The sequence below is a fragment of the Lithobates pipiens genome, unplaced genomic scaffold (genome assembly GCF_037356315.1).
Source record: "Lithobates pipiens isolate NorthernLeopardFrog02 unplaced genomic scaffold, aLitPip1_a1.2 Scaffold_13, whole genome shotgun sequence".
Lineage (NCBI taxonomy): Eukaryota > Metazoa > Chordata > Amphibia > Anura > Ranidae > Lithobates > Lithobates pipiens.
Genome location: NW_027507718.1, coordinates 421,811,974 through 421,830,010, shown reverse-complemented (window position 1 = coordinate 421,830,010; position 18,037 = coordinate 421,811,974). Strand labels below are relative to the sequence as shown.

At 43.1% G+C, this 18,037-nt stretch overlaps 1 protein-coding gene across 6 annotated transcripts in view; it reads right to left on the bottom strand.

The window, feature by feature from the left end:
• Window positions 1-3,087: 3,087 nt before the first annotated feature.
• The window catches only part of PDS5A (PDS5 cohesin associated factor A), a 197,609-nt gene continuing 182,659 nt past the window's right edge, over window positions 3,088-18,037 (bottom strand). For 2 of the 6 annotated variants that reach the window (XM_077477613.1, XM_077477615.1), the window contains exons 33-34: window positions 16,379-16,526; window positions 8,384-8,523 (exon numbers count right to left, since the gene is read on the bottom strand). In XM_077477613.1, the coding sequence (XP_077333739.1) occupies window positions 8,470-8,523; window positions 16,379-16,526 (202 nt within the window). In that variant the 3' untranslated portion in view covers window positions 8,384-8,469. Of the gene's footprint in view, window positions 4,280-8,383; window positions 8,524-16,378; window positions 16,527-18,037 lie in introns of those variants that run through there. The other 4 variants (XM_077477616.1, XM_077477614.1, XM_077477617.1 and 1 more) reach the window with 4 other exon arrangements.

Below are 18,037 nucleotides of genomic sequence, written 5' to 3'. Positions count from 1 at the left end.
CATCTTCGCCACCGAGATCCTGCCTACCCATGAGAGTGTGGGGAATTGCCAGGCTTGCATAAGGGTGGAAACCGTTCGCAACAGGGGATAATAATTGGCCGAGAAAAGGGAAGAATAAGACGGTGTCAATTTGACACCTAAATAATCAAATCGAGTGGGATGCCCAACGGTATGGAAAATGGTCCTGAAGGCGCTGCACCAGTTCCAGAGGGAGGTTAACATTAATCGCTGTGGTCTTGGAGAGGTTAATTTGAAGACCCGAGCAGGCTGAAAATCGGTCTAATACTAGTTGCAGGTTGGGCAGGGAGATAAGCGGGTTTGACAGGGTCAAAAGGGCGTCATCCGCAAAGAGGTTCACTTTGTATTGAGTGCCCGCGTAAGGGATTCCCGAGATATCACCATTGGTCCTGATCGCCGCTGCCAGCGGCTCCAATGCCAGGATAAATAATGCCGGGGACAGGGGGCATCCCTGTCTAGTCGGCAGCCCCCTTTCTACAACAAAAGTGCAGAATTTGTACAGCTTGTCTGAGCTTTCAGAAAGTGGGGGCAGGGTGCTGAAGTTGCCCTTTGCTGAACTCAGTGAGGGGAGCATTAAGAACTGATTGGAGGGAAGGAACATCCCCTCCCTCCCCTGCACACAGGAATGGAGCTGAGGCTGTCAATCACCAGCTTTGTACTGAAGCTCCCTCCCTTATTTCTCTTGGTGTCAGGAAAACTTGTCAGAAGTGCTTCATGCAGATAGAGGAACAAGGCAGCAGACAGAATGAAAGGGTAGTGCTCTGGACTGAGACAAGCACACACACTCTAGAGATATGCTTTGTTCACATTTCATGTCAGACGTTTACAACCACTTCAAATCTTTCAAAGTTTGCATACCTTTTTAGTCACTTGAATCCCTGATTCTGTTTTAAGAGGTTTTTTTGTCCAATTCCAATTTTAAAATAGCAATGCAACTCAGCAGCACTCTAGCATGCCCGGATAGCTTTTAGCACTGGAATAATCAGCTGTTCGCTTTCACACTGTTTACATAGAAGTAATGTACATGGAACTTCCTGTCAGTACAGAGGCCAGGATAGAGCTGATGCAGCCATTTCCTGCCTTAAATGTAGTAATAATGTAGATCACTATTAAATGCGTGGGGGCTGGATTAGATCCCTGATGTCCTGATACAGACACACTACAAGGAAAAACAAATCTAAAAAAAAACCCAAAAAAACTAAGATTACCTTTCCAGATCAACCCCAGGGTCCAATAATAACATTGGGTGATCCTAAAGACATTTGCTTCATGAGCGAGTTCAATGATCAAGCAAATACAAATGTCATTTTAGCAAACTTGTGAAAAGTCACCAGTGTTCCAATGTGTCCTTTATGACCAGACATGATTTTATGTTAAAGTTATGCTTAATAAAAAAAAAAAAAAAAAAATGAATATGGTCTAAAAAAGGTACGTTATAGTTAGCCCAAAAGGCTCAAAAGCACTCAAGATTTGAGAAACTGAAACTAGTCAGCACCCATAATACAGCAATTGCATAGGTCACACTGGTACGGATAAATCTTTCCCCTACACCTCTAAACTACCATATGCAATCTACCTCTCTGGAAACCATGAACTAAAGATTGCAAGGCATATTGGCATAAAAAAAGCAAGCATTTGCTTAAAATAGGCCATGCTACCAACAGACTTTTGCTGGCCTGCAGTGATTTTCATGCAGGCTATGCTCTTCTTGGGTAGTGGATACAGCAAAGGACAAGCTACACAAAGATCAATAAATAATTACTACCATAGGCATGCAAGATTGATAAATCAATTTCACTGATGAACAACATTATAATCCAACAATGGGCAATTCTTAAATGGAACTATAAGGCTGCTTTCACACTGGGGCGGTATTCAGGCGTTACAGCGCTAAAAATAGCGCCTGTGTAGCGCCTGAAAAAAAAACGGCCCCTTTCACTCCAGTGTGAAAGCCGGAGGGCTTTCACACTGGAGCGATGCGCTGGCAGGACGGTGAAAAAAGTCCTGCTAGCCGCATCTTTGGAGCGGTGAAGGAGCAGTGAAGGAGCGGTGTATTCACCGCTCTTACCCATTGAAATCAATGGGACACCGCGGCAATACCGCCGGCAAAGCGCCGCTGCAGCGGCGCTTTGCGGGCGGGTTTAACCCTTTTTCGGCCCGCTAGCGGGGGTTAAAACCACCCCGCTAGCGCCCGCAGACCGCCGCTAAAAATAGCGGCACTTTACCGCCGACGCTGCTCCCGCCCCAGTGTGAAAGCAGCCTAACAGTGACATTTTAATTGCAATGGGATGCTAATGGTTCTCATTTTGTGATATTGCCCTGTTTCAGATCCTAACCAGAATGCTGGCCTATTACATACCTAATTCTAAGAAGTATGGGTCACACGGTCTCTGCTAACACAGAGGGCTGGCATAAGGCAAAGCAAATGATTTTGGCAAATGTCATATACCCCCATTGCCTTAAGAAGCTAGCAAGGCTACAAACTCTTAAAAAGCAAAAAACATAATAGTGGAATTGGCAACTCCTCCCCCAAAACAGTTTTTTTTTTTTAACTAGAAAATGTAGAGTTGAAAGAATGTCAGCACAGAAATATGGAGTGGCCACTGCTAACTTTTTTGGAAAGTGCAAGCCCCAAGTCTGCCATTCCTTGCTTTATTACTTACTGAATAAAAAGCATATTCACTGGTTACAGGCTTCTTTTAAAACTTTGTTGGTTCTCATTTTCTGGATCTTTACTGGCAAAACATTTGCCCAAGCTCCGCAAACCAGCTGCACAAGTTATAAAGTGGTTTAAAACTCCCTTTGTTAGATTCTGGGTCAGGTAGTACTCAAAATGCAAGGTCATATCACCTCAGTGGGTAAAGGTGATTATAAAGCTTGGACAAAATTAACTTTACCAACCCTATAACTTCTCACAATACTGTACTGGCCCAATAAAGGCTTTTTGCTGTTCAAGATTGGAGAAACAGTGTGAAGTTCCTAGTGATCAGACACATTTCACTTCAAAAGAAAGAAGACAGGACTATGGTAAAGATGGAGAGAAAGCAAAATGAAAAAATGGAGACAACATGACACCTAGAAGCATTTATTTTATGCAACAAAACTTAAATATGACCATGTGTACATGTACAAGGTGCATAGGCAGCACTGGGCATACACTTTTAAGTGTCCACTACTTCACTGACAAAATGCAGAGTGCACACCTATTTACCTAAAATAAAAATATTTCAAGATGATGAGAGACATGAACTTTAGAACAGCAAAACCTCTAAAAATCGAAGCATCTGCATTTCTGAATTTTCTTTATAAAGCTGCCTAAATTGACTATTTCTGGGAAAAAAAAGTTTTATTTTTTACATTAAAAATCTGTCAACCAACGTTATAAAATCAAATGCTGGACTGTCTTGCTATCCAGTACAGTATTCAAACGTGTTTGAGTAAAAGGACTTTATGATAGTGATATATGGTAAAAAAAAAAAAAAAAAATATGTACACAAATCCCATATTATATTAACTCAGAAGGAAATAGATAATTGTTGCTCTGTGAAATGTTGCTTTTGGAACCAAAGTAATTTCACTCCCCATTTGTGCAGAGGAATAGAATGAAAACAAAAGATTGATCATTTCATAGTATGGAGTTAGAAAAAAAACTGTACAATTAATTCTATTTAAAAAGTAGACTTGCAGCACAATTTTACATAAGACAAAAACCAATAAATGAATGCAACATTCCTTCAACAAGCTTTTTTTTCCCTTGTCCCTGGCTGTAGCCATGTCTCTATGTACACCAGCAGAATACAAATAAAAATCTGCCAAGTAGGAGTCTATGTGCACGGAAAAATGATGAGACCCAAGATGGTTGAGGAGTCTCATTCTGGAACGGTACCTCTGTCAAAGATTTAAAAAAAAAAAAAAAAAAAAAAAAAAAAAACAGTACAGTCTTGTAACCAAGGAGCCCCACTAAACATGGCTTGTAATGTGGGTAGTCCTATTCTTTGCTCCATACAACCAGAGTGTAATTTTATTACATGGAAATGAAACCGTCTCTCAAAGAATTTGGTAAGAGTGTGAAAACAAGTTTTTTTTTGCAGGTGACCTCAATTTTTTTTTTCATTTTATATATTTTTGATAAAAGTAAAATGTTTTTGATGTTTGAGCAAGTTCATCTTCTGAATAGAAAAATGGAATAAGTCTTGAAGGGTGGAGCATGCCTGCTGATAGACACTCATTTCCTTCTCTTGTGCGGCACTTTTCTTTTTACCTGTGAAAACATAATAGAGAGAGTTAAGTAAAGCCATGTCCCTTTCAATTGTTTTTAGGCATTAAGCTAACTGTACAAAACTTAAAGCGGAGTTCCACCCAAAAATGGAAAATCCACTCGTTTTAGCCTCCCCAAGTTGCCACATTTGGCACCATTCGGGGCTTCGCTTCTCTCCTCCTCCAGCCTCCAGGCCAGCGGAGTAGGGTTCCCAGAGTGAAGCTGTAAGACTACATTGCCGGGTTCCCTTACTCGCAATGGAGGCGGCATGCACGCGACAGCTGATGGAAACCTCAGCTGCAGTGCTGACATCGCTGGACTCCAGGACAGGCAAGTGTCTGATTAATAAAAGTCATGGGTTTTATTTTTTGCAGCACTGGATGGACCTCCGCTTTAAAGGATAGGTTCACCTTTTCCAAAAAGGAATTTTTTTTTTTTTTTTTTGCAAAAAGAAAGGTGCATTTTTTGTTTTATTGGGAGCCTGCAAATTATTGCACTTATGGACCAGAAGATTATGGGTGCTATGCAGGGCTCTTGCAGACTGTGTGTAAGCGGTGTGCTTGTACCTCATACAAACCTTTAGTCACACACTGACAGGAACAGTCATTGAACTACCACAGTGCTGTGGTAGTTCATTAAGAACTACAAACCCAACAGCTGCAAAGGCTGTCAGAGGTTTTCCATTCACAGAACATTGTTTTTGAACATTTTGAATTGTAGCAGCAGACATAGGGAGAAGATCGGAAAGGGGGGGGTCACAGGGGCAGCTGGAGAACATGTTACACCATGAATAAGGGTGTAACATGAAGCAAAAAGGTGAACTTACCCTGTAAGCTGGCCATACACAAATACAATTTCTAACTGTGTGTGGCCACAGCAATCTCAAACTATTGATTGACTTCTGTTTAACCTCCATGTTGGAAAATTTCCACTTGATTAGCACTGCGGGCAACAGATTGCAGCACTGATCAGTATTTTCTGACTTCAGACTCCCCGCTGTCACAATACAAAAACAGCAGGGAGGATTTTCGCATCCACCTTGAATACATGGATGGGTGAAACAGGTATTTTTTTTTCATTCAACCCACTATTTGAAGGGAAAAAAAAAAAAAATTTACTCATGCAAAGCCCTTAAATTTTTCCAGGGTATGGGAGAGCTTAGAATATATACTCCCTCAACATTTGACCCATTAAGTGACTATTGTCAGCTAAATAGTAAGGAGTGATGTAGCAGCTGGTAAGGGGGTTACCACATTATAGCTTTCCAGTGGTTGCAAATGAAGAGAATATTAACAAATGAAAAAAAAAAAAATAGGATTTTTGTACTCGCCGTAAAATCCTTCTCTGTAATTCACCAACCGACACAGCTCCTATCACTGGAGATACTAGGCAAGTTGTAATACAACACTTCAGAACTTTTAGCTCCGCCCATGGGGCAGTCCCTAGGGCACAACCCCACAGCCTGCTCAACAAGCAGTAAAACGTAAAGAGAAAAAGGAGGGGCGGGTGCTGCGTCGGTCGATGAATTACAGAGAAAAGGATTTTACGGCGAGTACAAAAATCCTATTTTCTTATATTCACCGACCTACACAGCTCCTCTCCTACTAAATGCCCCAAGCAGTGCCAAACGAGGGGTGGGAAAAACAGCATTAAAACTTCATCCACCATGGCAAGTGGGAACTAGTGAAACTAAACCCACAAAAAAACAGCAGTGTATGGAAAAAACACCACCACATAACCGGGTATTCTCAACAGGAGAGATCCCCAAAACCACAACCCTTTGCGGAAGTAATGCAACAGTGCATTAACAAAACAGTACTGCGTTTTTATCGAAAAACCAGGAAAAATTTAAATTGCATATATAATTGCAACTACACGGCTGCCTGCAAAACTTTGCGGCCAAAACAGGCATCAGCCGATGTCTACCTTGTAGAACTTAGTAAACGTATGGATAGACCAAGTCGCCGCCTTACACACCTGAGCTACCGACGCTTGGTGTCGGAAGGCCCAAGACGTTCCGTTTGTACTTGTAGAGTGGGCCGTGACCATTAAGGGGGGCACCTGCCCCTTTAAGGCGTAGGCTTGTACTACAATCTGTCTGATCCACCTGGAAATGGTGGCCGACGAGACCGCCATACCCTTCTTTGGACCAGCCACCGAAACAAACAGCAAATCTGACTTCTGAAAGGGAGCCGTGGCAGTCAAATATACCTTCAGAGCCCTAACCACGTTGAGAGCGTGAAGGGCCACCTCTTTGGGGCCCTTCATGCAGCCAAGAGAGAAACTATCTTATAGCCTGTGGAAATCAGGTCGCAGACCCATTGATCAGATAACCGGGAGGACCACCAAGCTGCAAACTCCCGAAGGCGATCCCCCACCTGAGACATGGGTGGGGGCAAAACTTCATGCGGTAGCACTTTTGTTCACAGGCTTGCGGTTCCAGGGACTTTTTTACTGTCCGTGGTCATCCTGTCGGGCTAGGGACATTTTCGTCGAAGCTCCGGGCGGACGAAAAAGACGATTGTGAGCGGAAAAAAAGAAGAGGGCCCTTGCTTTTTAGTACCTTTCTTCCCACGTATCGCCTCTATCTTGGCAACAAACGAATTGAGGACCACCGTAAGGGTGTCAATAGGGACAGCGCAGTTCGCAGGTGAGCCGGTTGAAATTAACTGGATTTCTGGGGAAGAAACACCAGTTTCTGAAGCCACGCTGACCCTACCCTGTCTGCCACCCGAAGGGGACTTAAGACAGTGACAGTCCCACCCTCCTGCTGCCGCTGGCTGAGGGTCTCTAACCCACTGGACTCACCACCCTGGGCCATTCCGGGCTGTATTACCGCAATGCCTTGTGATCCCCAGCACTCCCAGGTGCAGAGATAGCAGAAAACTGTCAGTGGCCAGCCGGTCGCACAATAAGTGAACGAACGATGGGCGATCAAACACACATGTTCATAACACAGGATAACCTTCCCAGCGCCCTGTGATGACCAAACAGGAAGTAGAGGGTCCAGGGGCAGCTGCTAGAGCACAAAAACGTGGTCTGGCTACAAGAAAATGGGCGCCAGTGTTCTCAATAGGGAATCACCAGGAAAATGGCTGACTGAAGCCAGTCTGACCCTTGCCCATACTTAAAATGGCCACCGAACAACACTATGAGGGACTAGAGAACATTTGGCATGCACAGCGCTGCATCAACACAGGGGCATGACTACACAGGCATCCAGCGGGACTAAGCTTCAGGACCCAGGCACCCAGCACAGTTAAAACCCCCAGGTGACAGCCCAAATACACACACACACCGCTCAGCACATGTACCAGCCCCGCCGTGAGGGACAGGGGAGAGAAGAGAGGGGGGGCCCCCCTGAATCAACCTCCCAGGGAATTCCCAGCTTCTCCACCCTGCCAGGCAGGGAGAGCTGTACTTACCAGTCCTGAAGCTGGGAGATATTCCACGGTAGTCAACTCCTGATCAGTACAGGGAAGACTACTGGCCTCGGCACAATGACACAGACATCAGGAGCCCGGTCATATGTAAGCCTCGGAGCATAAAGCTCACCGACCACCTCTGGAGCTGAGGTATGTCGTGGCCTGCCAAGCCTTAGCTGCGACCTGCACACGCTCGCTGGCTGGATTGGGGAGGCTACAAGGATAAGTGAACCAGCCTGTCACCCAGCTGGCTGTTGATAGAAGATCACAGGATCATTCATCTTACGCAAAAAGCCAAGCTTCTGCATCAAAAAAAAAAAAAAAAAAAAAACACGGCCCTATTGGCCCGCAGGGTTCCCAGGTCTATCTCCTCCAAGAGGCAAGAAAAAAAAACTGAGTTCTGCCTGAGCAGGCTGTGGGGTTGTGCCCTAGGGACCGCCCCATGGGCAGAAATAAAAGTTCTGAAGTGTTGTATTATAACTTGCCTAGTATCTCCAGTGATGGAGCTAACAACCCATTTAGTTACAGAGAGGAGCTGTGTCGATCGGTGAATATAAGAGAAATATTTGTTTTCATTAAACATATAAAATGAAAAAAAAAAAGTTAGTCCTTGTGATGGGTTCTTTATATTACAAAATATTACAACCTCAAGTATAATGTAAAAGTTGGCTTACTTCATTGATAGTGAATAATTCTAATATCTTAAAGCAGAACTAAGAGGAAAGTTCTACTTTATGTCCTCCTTCGCATTAACTTTTTCTCAGGTACCTACACCCAGGACACCTCCTCCATCCCCAACCTTCTGGGACATGTCACAGGAAGCTGTAGGAACATGAACACAGTGAAACATGGCTCGTGCCATGCCAACTTTACGGTTGTCTTATTTTAAGTCAAAAAGGTGTATAATATATAATTTTTTTTTTTGTAAAAAAAAAAAAAACACAAATATGGTGTGACAAAGTAATTGCAATGACCGTTATTTTATTCTCTAGGGCGTTAGGGAAAAAAAAAAAAAAATGTTTGGGGGTTGGTTTTAATTTTTCTAACAAAATTTTTTTTCAATGATTTTAACGTGTAAACAGTCTGAAAAATAGGCCCGGCCCTTAAGTGGTCAATATAAATCAGACTTTGCATTTGAGTAAACTGAATATTTTCATTAATAAAACAAGAGAAAATGCCATGGACAAATTATAGGATCCGAAACCCAATGTTTTGATGCACAACTTTTTAGGTAAGCACTGCAAATAAGTGCTTTTAATAAGTACCTCAATGAGCTTTCACTTGCCAAAGGTTCGTTTTTCCCAATCTTAATATTTGGTTCCGGCAGCTGTGTGTTCTGGGAGAGAACCAAAAGACCAAGCTTTCTGGGTAGCATGTTTCACTTAGGAATTCCAAACAAGGTTTTGAGATTGCATTGAAGCCTCCAAAGATTCAAGTATGCAACAAAGCAGGCCCAACCCATAACCCAGTCTCCTCCATGTTTCAAAGTAGTTATGGATACATTTTCTTTAAAGCGGTGTTCCACCCAAAAATTGAACTTATGCCAAATGTGACATGTCAGGGAATCCCATTTCCTTTAAAGCAGGTCATTTTTGACCTGAGCTCCGGAAGAAAGTTCATCTCCACCCCCCCCCCTCCCTCTTGGGAATCACCTTGCCTGGCCAGTCACGGCACACGGCTGACACATTTGGAGACAAGCAGGGCTTCGTTTCCCTGCATCGCTGCACCCTGGGACAGGTAAGAGTCCGCTTATTAAAAGTCAGTAGCTGCAGTATTTGTAGCTGCTAATTTTTTATTTATTTTTTTTTAAGTGGAACTCCGCTTTAAGTGCTTACATTTTTTCACCTGTGAACACAGAACGGATATGAGTTGCCAAAAAATAGGATTTTTGTACTCACCGTAAAATCCTTTACTCTGAAGTTCACTGACACAGCTCCATTAGTCTTGACCGTAGGCTTATTACGCCACCTTCAGGAGATGACTAGGCAGAACATGTAACGTGAAAAAACAGAACTTTACAGTTCCGCCCAGTTCTGCTTTGCAGCTCAGTACATCAACAAGCAGTATAACGTAAATCAATAGGAGGGGAGGGTGCTGTGTCAGACAGTGAACTTCAGAGAAAAGGATTTTGACGGGACCAAAAATCCTATTTTCTCGTTCGTTCACTGACTGAGACAGCTCTTATAGTCTTGACCGTAAGGACGTACCGAAGCAGTGTCATAACAAGGGGTGGGAACAGCTTCACTCACAACCAAAAGTGCTCCCTAACAGGGGAGTCACCATCTCAACTAGGCACATCAGAACTTGCGGTCAACAAATACAACAGTGCATTAATACTCAAAGTAACTTTCTTTAAAACAGAAGAAAGAGTGCAGAATTGCAAAATTACACGGCCGCCTGCAAAACGTTGCAGCCAAAGCATGCATCCGAAGATGCACTTACATCCACTTTGTAGAATTTGGTAAAAGTGTGAACGGGTAACCAAGTCGCCGCCTTACACACTTGAGCGACTGACGCTTGATGTTGGAAAACCCAAGAGGTTCCAATTGCCCTGGTGGAATGGGCCTCTTCAAGGCATAGGCCTGTACCACAATCTGTCTGACCCACCTAGAAATGGTGGCCGACGAGACAGTCATATCTTCTTTTGGACCAGCTACCGAAACAGAGTCTGACTTCTGGAAGGGAGCCCTCGCAGACAAATACACCCTTAGAGTCCGGACCACGTCCAGGGAATGAAGGGCCACCTCCTTAGGATGTGTTGGTTTAGGACACAGAGATGGTAAAACAACGTCTTCATTGATGTGAAACGCCGAAAACCACCTTTGGCAGAAAAGAAGGTTGCGGACGCAACACCACCTTTATCCTTATGGATAACCAGATAGGACGACTTGCAAGACAAGGCCGCCAGTTCCAAAACCCTCCTGGCTGATGTAATGGCCACTAGGAAGACCACTTTCTGAGAAAGAGCCAACAAGGGTATTTCCCTGATGTTCTCAAACAGGGCTGTTTCTGAAGCGCCAATAGCATCAGGTTCAGATCCCATGGTGTAAAGGTGGACGCACTGGAGGAACTGTATGCTGGACCCCTTGAATAAAAGTGCTCACTAGAGAGTGAGACACCAGGGGTCATCGGAAAAAAAAAACTGCTAAGGCTGATATTTCTCTCTTAAAATGGTGCTTAAAGACAATTTCTGGTCTACTCCTCACTGTAGAAACAGGATCCTGGAAACTGAATAGGTGCGCGGACCCCCCCCCCCTTCTCCTCACACATGGAGATATATATATCTTCCGAGAAGAAGATTCTGACAGGTCCTGGTTCCTTAGCACCTGGCTCTCAACAGCCATGGCATTAAAACCAGTGATGGTAAAGCGGGATGGAGAATAGGACGTTGACAAAGAAGGTCCTCTCGTAACGGTAGTCACCAGGGAGTGCCCACAACCAGGCTTACTAGGTCGGTGCACCAGGGGCACCAAGGCCAATCTGGGGCAATCAGTATTACTGGAATCCCCTTGTCCACTACTCTGCAGAGCAGACGTGGCAGATTTAGAGGAGGAAAGGTGTAGATCAGTTGGTACTGACCCCACGGAGCCAGCAGCACATCCGTGCCTGCCCAAGGATCTTGTACTGGATACAAATCTCTGCACCTTCAGATTGAGATTGGAGGCCAGGAGATCCACGTCTGGTGTGCCCCATCACAAAAAGTACAGTACCCTGAACACATCCAGATGCAACGCCCATTCTCCTGGGTCCAGCATCTGGCGACTTAGGTAGTCTGCCTGCCAGTTTTCTACTCCCGGGATGTAAATGGCCGACAAGGCCGGTACATGACACTCTGCCCACTGAAGGATGTGAGCGACCTCCTGTGCTGAAGCCAAGCTTTTTGTTCCTCCTTGATGGTTGACATATGCCACCGTTGTGGCGTTGTCTGACTGGATCCCGATCAGAAACCCTTGTAGTCTCATCGACCATGTGGAAAGGCATAGCCTGATCAATTGGAGCGCGAGCACATTGATAGGCAACTTGGATTCCTCCCCCGATCAGAGGCCCTGGGTCAACTGTACTCCCAGTACTCCACCCCAGCCAGTCAGGCTGGCGTCCATTGTGATCACTGTCCAATGTAGAGGTAGGAACTACTTCCCGGACTGAAGTGACCAGAGCAGGGAGTCCCTGACTGGCTCACCCAAATCTGGCGATCCAGGGATAATGGAGGTTTGTCCCATTTTGTCAATATCTGCTTCTGCAAGACTCTGGTGTGAAATTGGGCGTACGGTACCACCTTGAAGATGGCCACCATGAGGCCCAGGACTCGCATGCAGAAACGCAGCGATGACCACATGCGGTTCATCAATAGTTTTACTGTGGCTCTGGGAGTCTGCAGTTTGAAGGGAAAACACTCGCTTCCATGGCGTCCAGCAGTAAGCCTAGGTACTCCAGGCGCCAAGTTGGCATTAGCACTGACCTTAGTTTCAACAGCCACCCAAATTCCTGCATGGTTTGCATGGTGACTGCCACATCCTCTAATTCTGAGGCGGAAGATGCTCTCAGGAGGAGATCGTCTAGGTAACCTATGATTGCGATCCCGCATTGTCGCAACAACGCCAAAATTGGAACCAATACCTTGGTAAAGACTCGGGGTGCTGATGCCAAGCCAAAAGGGAGAGCCACAAACTGGTAGTGGGCTTCCCCTACTGCAAATTGCAGAATGACTGAGGCATATGGCTGCTTCACTAGGCAGAAAAAAACTGGAGCTGCAGGAGACACGCAGAGGGGTTATTAAAAGAGGGACCAACCCCTGGGCAGAACTGTAAAGTTCTGCTTTTTCACATATTACATGTTCTGCCTAGTACTCTCCTGAAGGTGGCATAATAACCCTACGGTCAAGACTAATGGAGCTGTGTCAGTGAATGAAAGAGAAAGCTCCAGTTTTGTCCCACCTGTCCAAAGGACACATTCACCCAGAAACATTGATTTGGCAATAAGCATTTTAGCCAATTCTATTACGGCTTTTAAAGCTTTTTCTTTCAACAGAGTCCTCATTTTGTGCTCACTTTTGCACAAAAAGCAATAGATGGTGCGCAATTACACACTGATATACCCTGACCTTGGAGTTCATATTGTATCTCAAGTTTGCCTTGGCTCTTCTACTGTTTGCACAATCCTTCTGTTTAATCTGGGGTCCATCTTTTACTTGCAGCCAGTCAAGGAAGCTTGCTTTACTCCCTTGATCTTAAAGTGGATGAAAACCCAAATCATGAAATTTGAGCTGGGCACATATCTGCAGGGTTTTCTCATCTCTCTTCAAAGCCCCATGACCTGTAGCGGTCTCCTGCTCCATTCTTCTGTTATCAGCATGATAACTTCTGACAAGTTCTCCACTAACAGAGGTAAAAGCAGCCAGAGTTTTGGGTTAGGGAGGATATACATAGATTAGCAGAGTGCTTAACTATTCAAGGAACAGCTCTGAAAGGCTCTACCTATGAGAGGGGGTGTGTGCCTTTCCTCCAATCAGCTGTCTTGGCTGTATGCCCAGACTTCACTGCATTGCTCAACAGGAAGAGAAAATCTAACATGATCTGAACTTTCTTAAGAATATATAAAGCTGAAGACAGCAGATATAATGTAAAACTTATGTAGGGAGGTGGGATTCATCCCCATGTATCATCTGCGGCCGTTCACTTTAAACTGAACATTTGCAATTGTAATCACAGGAATATCAAGCTGCATGGAGATGGCCTTACAGTATTTACCTTTGGCAGTCAGGTGTATAACTCTTCCTCATACAACCCTCTTTGTTTTGTCTGGACTATATGCACTGTGGGGAACACACAGTGACCAATTTTCTCAATTTAAAGGTGAACTCCATTCATATTTCTTTGGCCAGCTTAATTTAGGGTTAAAAATTGAAACTGAACTCAAAGTATTAATAAGCTGATTACAAAAAAAAAAAAAAAAAAAAAGTATATGATCTATTCATAATCTTTTCTAGGGGTAGAAGCAAATGTGTCCAGGCTATTTTAGATTATCCCCTTGCCGCCGAGCGTACGCAGATGTGCGTACTCTGTTTCCGGGGGTTATACCAGGATGATGCCCACACCTGCAGGCATCATCCGGGTACTGATTTTTACAGCGGGCGATCGGCTTTCCAGATATAACAACCGATGCGGTTAAAAGCAGCTCGGCTATTATGCCAGAGGAACAGAGGGGATGTCCCCCCTTCCGCCGCTCTTACCGGGGCTCCCGTTCAATCGAGAGCACCGATCGCACATCCGCCGCTTCTAGAGGCTAGGGAGGGACTGGAATGAAGCCGTAAGCGGCTTCATTCCAGTCTCCAAATTGTAAACACGGAAGCGACGTCATGATGTCACTTCCCATTTACTCGGCTGCCAATGACACCGGATTTAAAAATATATACAGTATATACAGTATTCAGAGTCGCCGAAAACAGCGATCTGAATACTTTGAGTGCAAAGGAGGGATCGGGGGTCTAAAAGAGTACCTGTCATCATTTACTACTGTCACAAGGGATGTTTACATTCCTTGTGACAGCAATAAAAGTGATCAAAATTTTTTATTTTTTTAAAAAAAAACAATTCATTTTCAAATAAATAAAAAATAAATAAAAAATTTTAAATGCCCCCCATTCCCGCAAGCTTTTTTTTTTAAAGCGTCGCCTATTGAGATTTTTAGGTACCGTAATTTGTCGTCATTCCATGAGTGCGTGCAATTATAAAGTGTGACATGTTTGGTATATATTTACTCGGTATAACATTATCTTTCACATTATGCAAAAAAATTGGGCTAATTTTACTGTTTCTTTAAAAATTCATGAAAGTGTCCCTTTTCCCAAAAAGTTGCGTTTAAAACACAGCTGCGCAAATACTGTGTGACATAAAATATTGCAACAATCGCCGTTTTATTCTCTAAAGTCTCTGCTAATTTTATATATATATATATATATATATATATATATATATATATATATATATATATATATATATATATATATATATATATATATATATATATATTTTGTTTGGGGGTTCCAAGTAATTTTCTAGCAAAAAATATGGATTTTAACTTATAAAAACCAAATGTCAAAAATAGGCTTAGTCCTGAAAGGGTTAAATAATTAGCAATAATTCATTTCACACTTTCTTTGCTTTACTCTGAAATACCAAAGGAATGCAGGTATACAAGACAACTGCTTTTAATTCCACCACTTTTCAAAAGGAATATTATATTTGTATGTGTTTGCAGGTAAACAAGTGGTACCCACTTTACAATCTAATCCATCAGCTGTTTAACCACTTCCCGACCAGCGCACGACGATATACGTCGACAGAATGGCACGGGCAGGCAGACTCGATCGCCGCGGGCATCCCCGCGATCGTCTCACGGAGCGCCGAATGGAGGAAATGCTGTGTAAACAACATTTTTCCATTCTGCCTAGCAACTAGTGACGCTGATCTCTGCTCCATGTGATTGGAGCAGAGATCAGTGTACACTAAATGAAAGCCCAACCCCCCCACAGTTAGTAACACACCCCTAGGAACACTTAACCCCTACACTGCCACCCACTGGTTAACCCTTTCACTGCCAGTGTCATTTACACAGGAATCACTGCATTTATATAGCAGTGATTACTGTATAAATGACAATGGTCCCAAAAATGTGTCAAAAATGTCCGATGGGTCCCCGACAATGACGCAGTCACAATAAAAATCGCAGATCGCCGCCATTACTAGTAAAAAAAAAATAAAAAATTATTAATAAAAATGCTATAAAACTATCCCTATTTTGTAAACGCTATAACTTTTGCGCAAACCAATCAATAATCGCTTATTGCGATTTTTTTTACCAAAAATATGTAGAAGAATACGTATCGGCCTAAATTGAGGGAAAAAAATGTTTTTTTATATATTTTTGGGGGATATTATAACAAAAAGTAAAAAATAATGCGTTTTTTTCAAAATTGTCGCTCTATTTTTGTTTATAGCGCAAAAAATAAAAACCGCAAGGGTGATCAAATACCACCAAAAGAAAGCTCTATTTGTGGGAAAAAAAGGACGTCAATTTTGTTTGGGAGCCACGTCGCACGACCGCGCAATTGTCAGTTAAAGCGACACAGCGCCGAATCGCAAAAAGTGGTCTGGTCTTTGACCAGCAAATTGGTCCGGTCTGAAAGTGGTTAAAATACTCTTCAGTTTGAAAAATTTGTAGTCAAAGCAGACAAAACAGCACTGCATATGATATGCAAATTTCCATAACCAAGCTCTACTTATCTAACCACTTGCCGGCCTGGCATCTGATGTATACAAAGTACAGTGACACATGACTGTTATGGGAACATCTATCTCTGCTTTGGAGATTTACTTTCTCTTTTTGATCTAAAGGCTTGTCAATTGAGAAGCAGTGTTTCTGTTCATTAACTATGGTCCACTGAATGGTATATATTTGACTGGTTTCAGCAAAAAAAAAAGCAAAGATGGCTTAATATAGCCTACCACTATTTGTTTTACTTGGCTCATAAAATGTTACTCAACACAATTCTTTGTTCATCTCCCCTCGATTTACCCAGAACAGTATGGGATTGGCCCCTTACAGATATATATATATACACATACACACACACAAGCTGAACATATTTACACTCTAATAAAAAGCTACAAAACTGCACCTGTAAGTAACCTGTCATCTCTAGCTGTGTTTCTTCCGATTCCTGGCTGCTTGAGATTGCACTAATTAGATCTGCACCATTAGCAACCTCTCCCGAACTGGAATCTAACTCCAAAAGAGAATCTCCTTCACTGCCCAGGTTCATGCTGCTGGAAGAATTGTAACATGCAGTTAAAACTGAAAATATTGCTTTCTTAAACTAGTATCACAATCCTTGTTGGTTGCTAGGTTGAATACACATGTGTTCAGCAGGTTGTGTGACCACGCTATTTGACATCTTGCAACACGAGCACAACAATGCATCTATGATGGACACTAAGGCATCATTATATATGAACTGTACACAACATAAAAAATGTGCGCTTCTTTAGATTCTGAACCTCACTGTCATGACTGACAAGATCAATATAGCGTCAATGTTTTTTTAGCTATTCACAAAATAGGCAGTGGTGTTATAAATGCATCTACAGCTTGTTCTTTTTTACAGGCTTTGAAAGATGCAGAAAGTTGCATTTTAACAGCAGTGTGTTACATAAAAGCAGAAAGAGCATTGCTGATTCAGCACCAGCAGAGTTGTGCTTCAAGAAAGAATTGTAATAGACTGTAAAAAACTGTCAAACGGTGCAAAAACGATCAATAAAAAAAATCCCATTGTGCATGGCATGCAATTATCACAGGTTGTCTGTAGTTATACAGGCCTATCACTATGACCAATCATAGCGATCATGCGATACATGGTTACGGGTAACAGTGATCCGCTGACAGTGGTCAGACAATGCAACCACAATCTCGACTGATCATGGGTGCAATGTTTTTCAGGCTTCTGTAGGGGAAAAAAAATGAAAAATAAATAAGTGCCTTTTTCTGCAAAAATCTGCATTTTTTTAAAAAAAATTCTCCTTAAAAATGTGAACTTGCCCTGTAATAGTGTAGATTTTAGATGGGTTCAAAGTGTGGTTTTTGAATCACCGCAAGAAACAATTCAGGTTCGAGTCACAGGGAAAATGGGAACCACAAACACCCTATACACAGGTCCTAATCAAGGAATAAGAAGCCACTGGTCTCCGGAGCAGGATCGCAAGAACAAGGATCCAACCCTTAAAAGTGCAGAGGGACAAATATTGGACCAAGTCCAGTTGTATGAAAGTGAATTTGTTCTATATTAACGACTACCTGGGTTATGCTTCTGCCTTCAGGTGAATGGACACTGGCCAAAAAAAAGAATCCTCCATGCAGTCACAACCGTTCCCAGCTCAGCTAAGCTTCAGATTTGTAGCACGCAATGAGTAATGCAAGCAAGAGACAAAAGATCTGTGTCCTGTAGTGTACAGGTAAACAAAAAAATCCTAACTTCATAATTGCACACCATAGGACACTGTACGGATCAGAGTGATTCCAATTGGGCAAAGCTTTCACATGCCAGCACTGACCATTCAGACTAACTCTGATCTGTCCCAGCCTCCCTAAGGAAAAGTGGGGAAGAAAAGCAGGGATTTCAAATTCCCAGACCACTACACCAGCTGCGTGGGCACTGACAGCTCATCACCGATGGAGGTGAAGTGCATTTAAATTTTTCTGAAAAGGTGAACTAACCCTTTAAAAGAGACAGGTGCATTCTCTGAGATGGCAGATTCTAAATACAGCCAGACACACAAAGGAT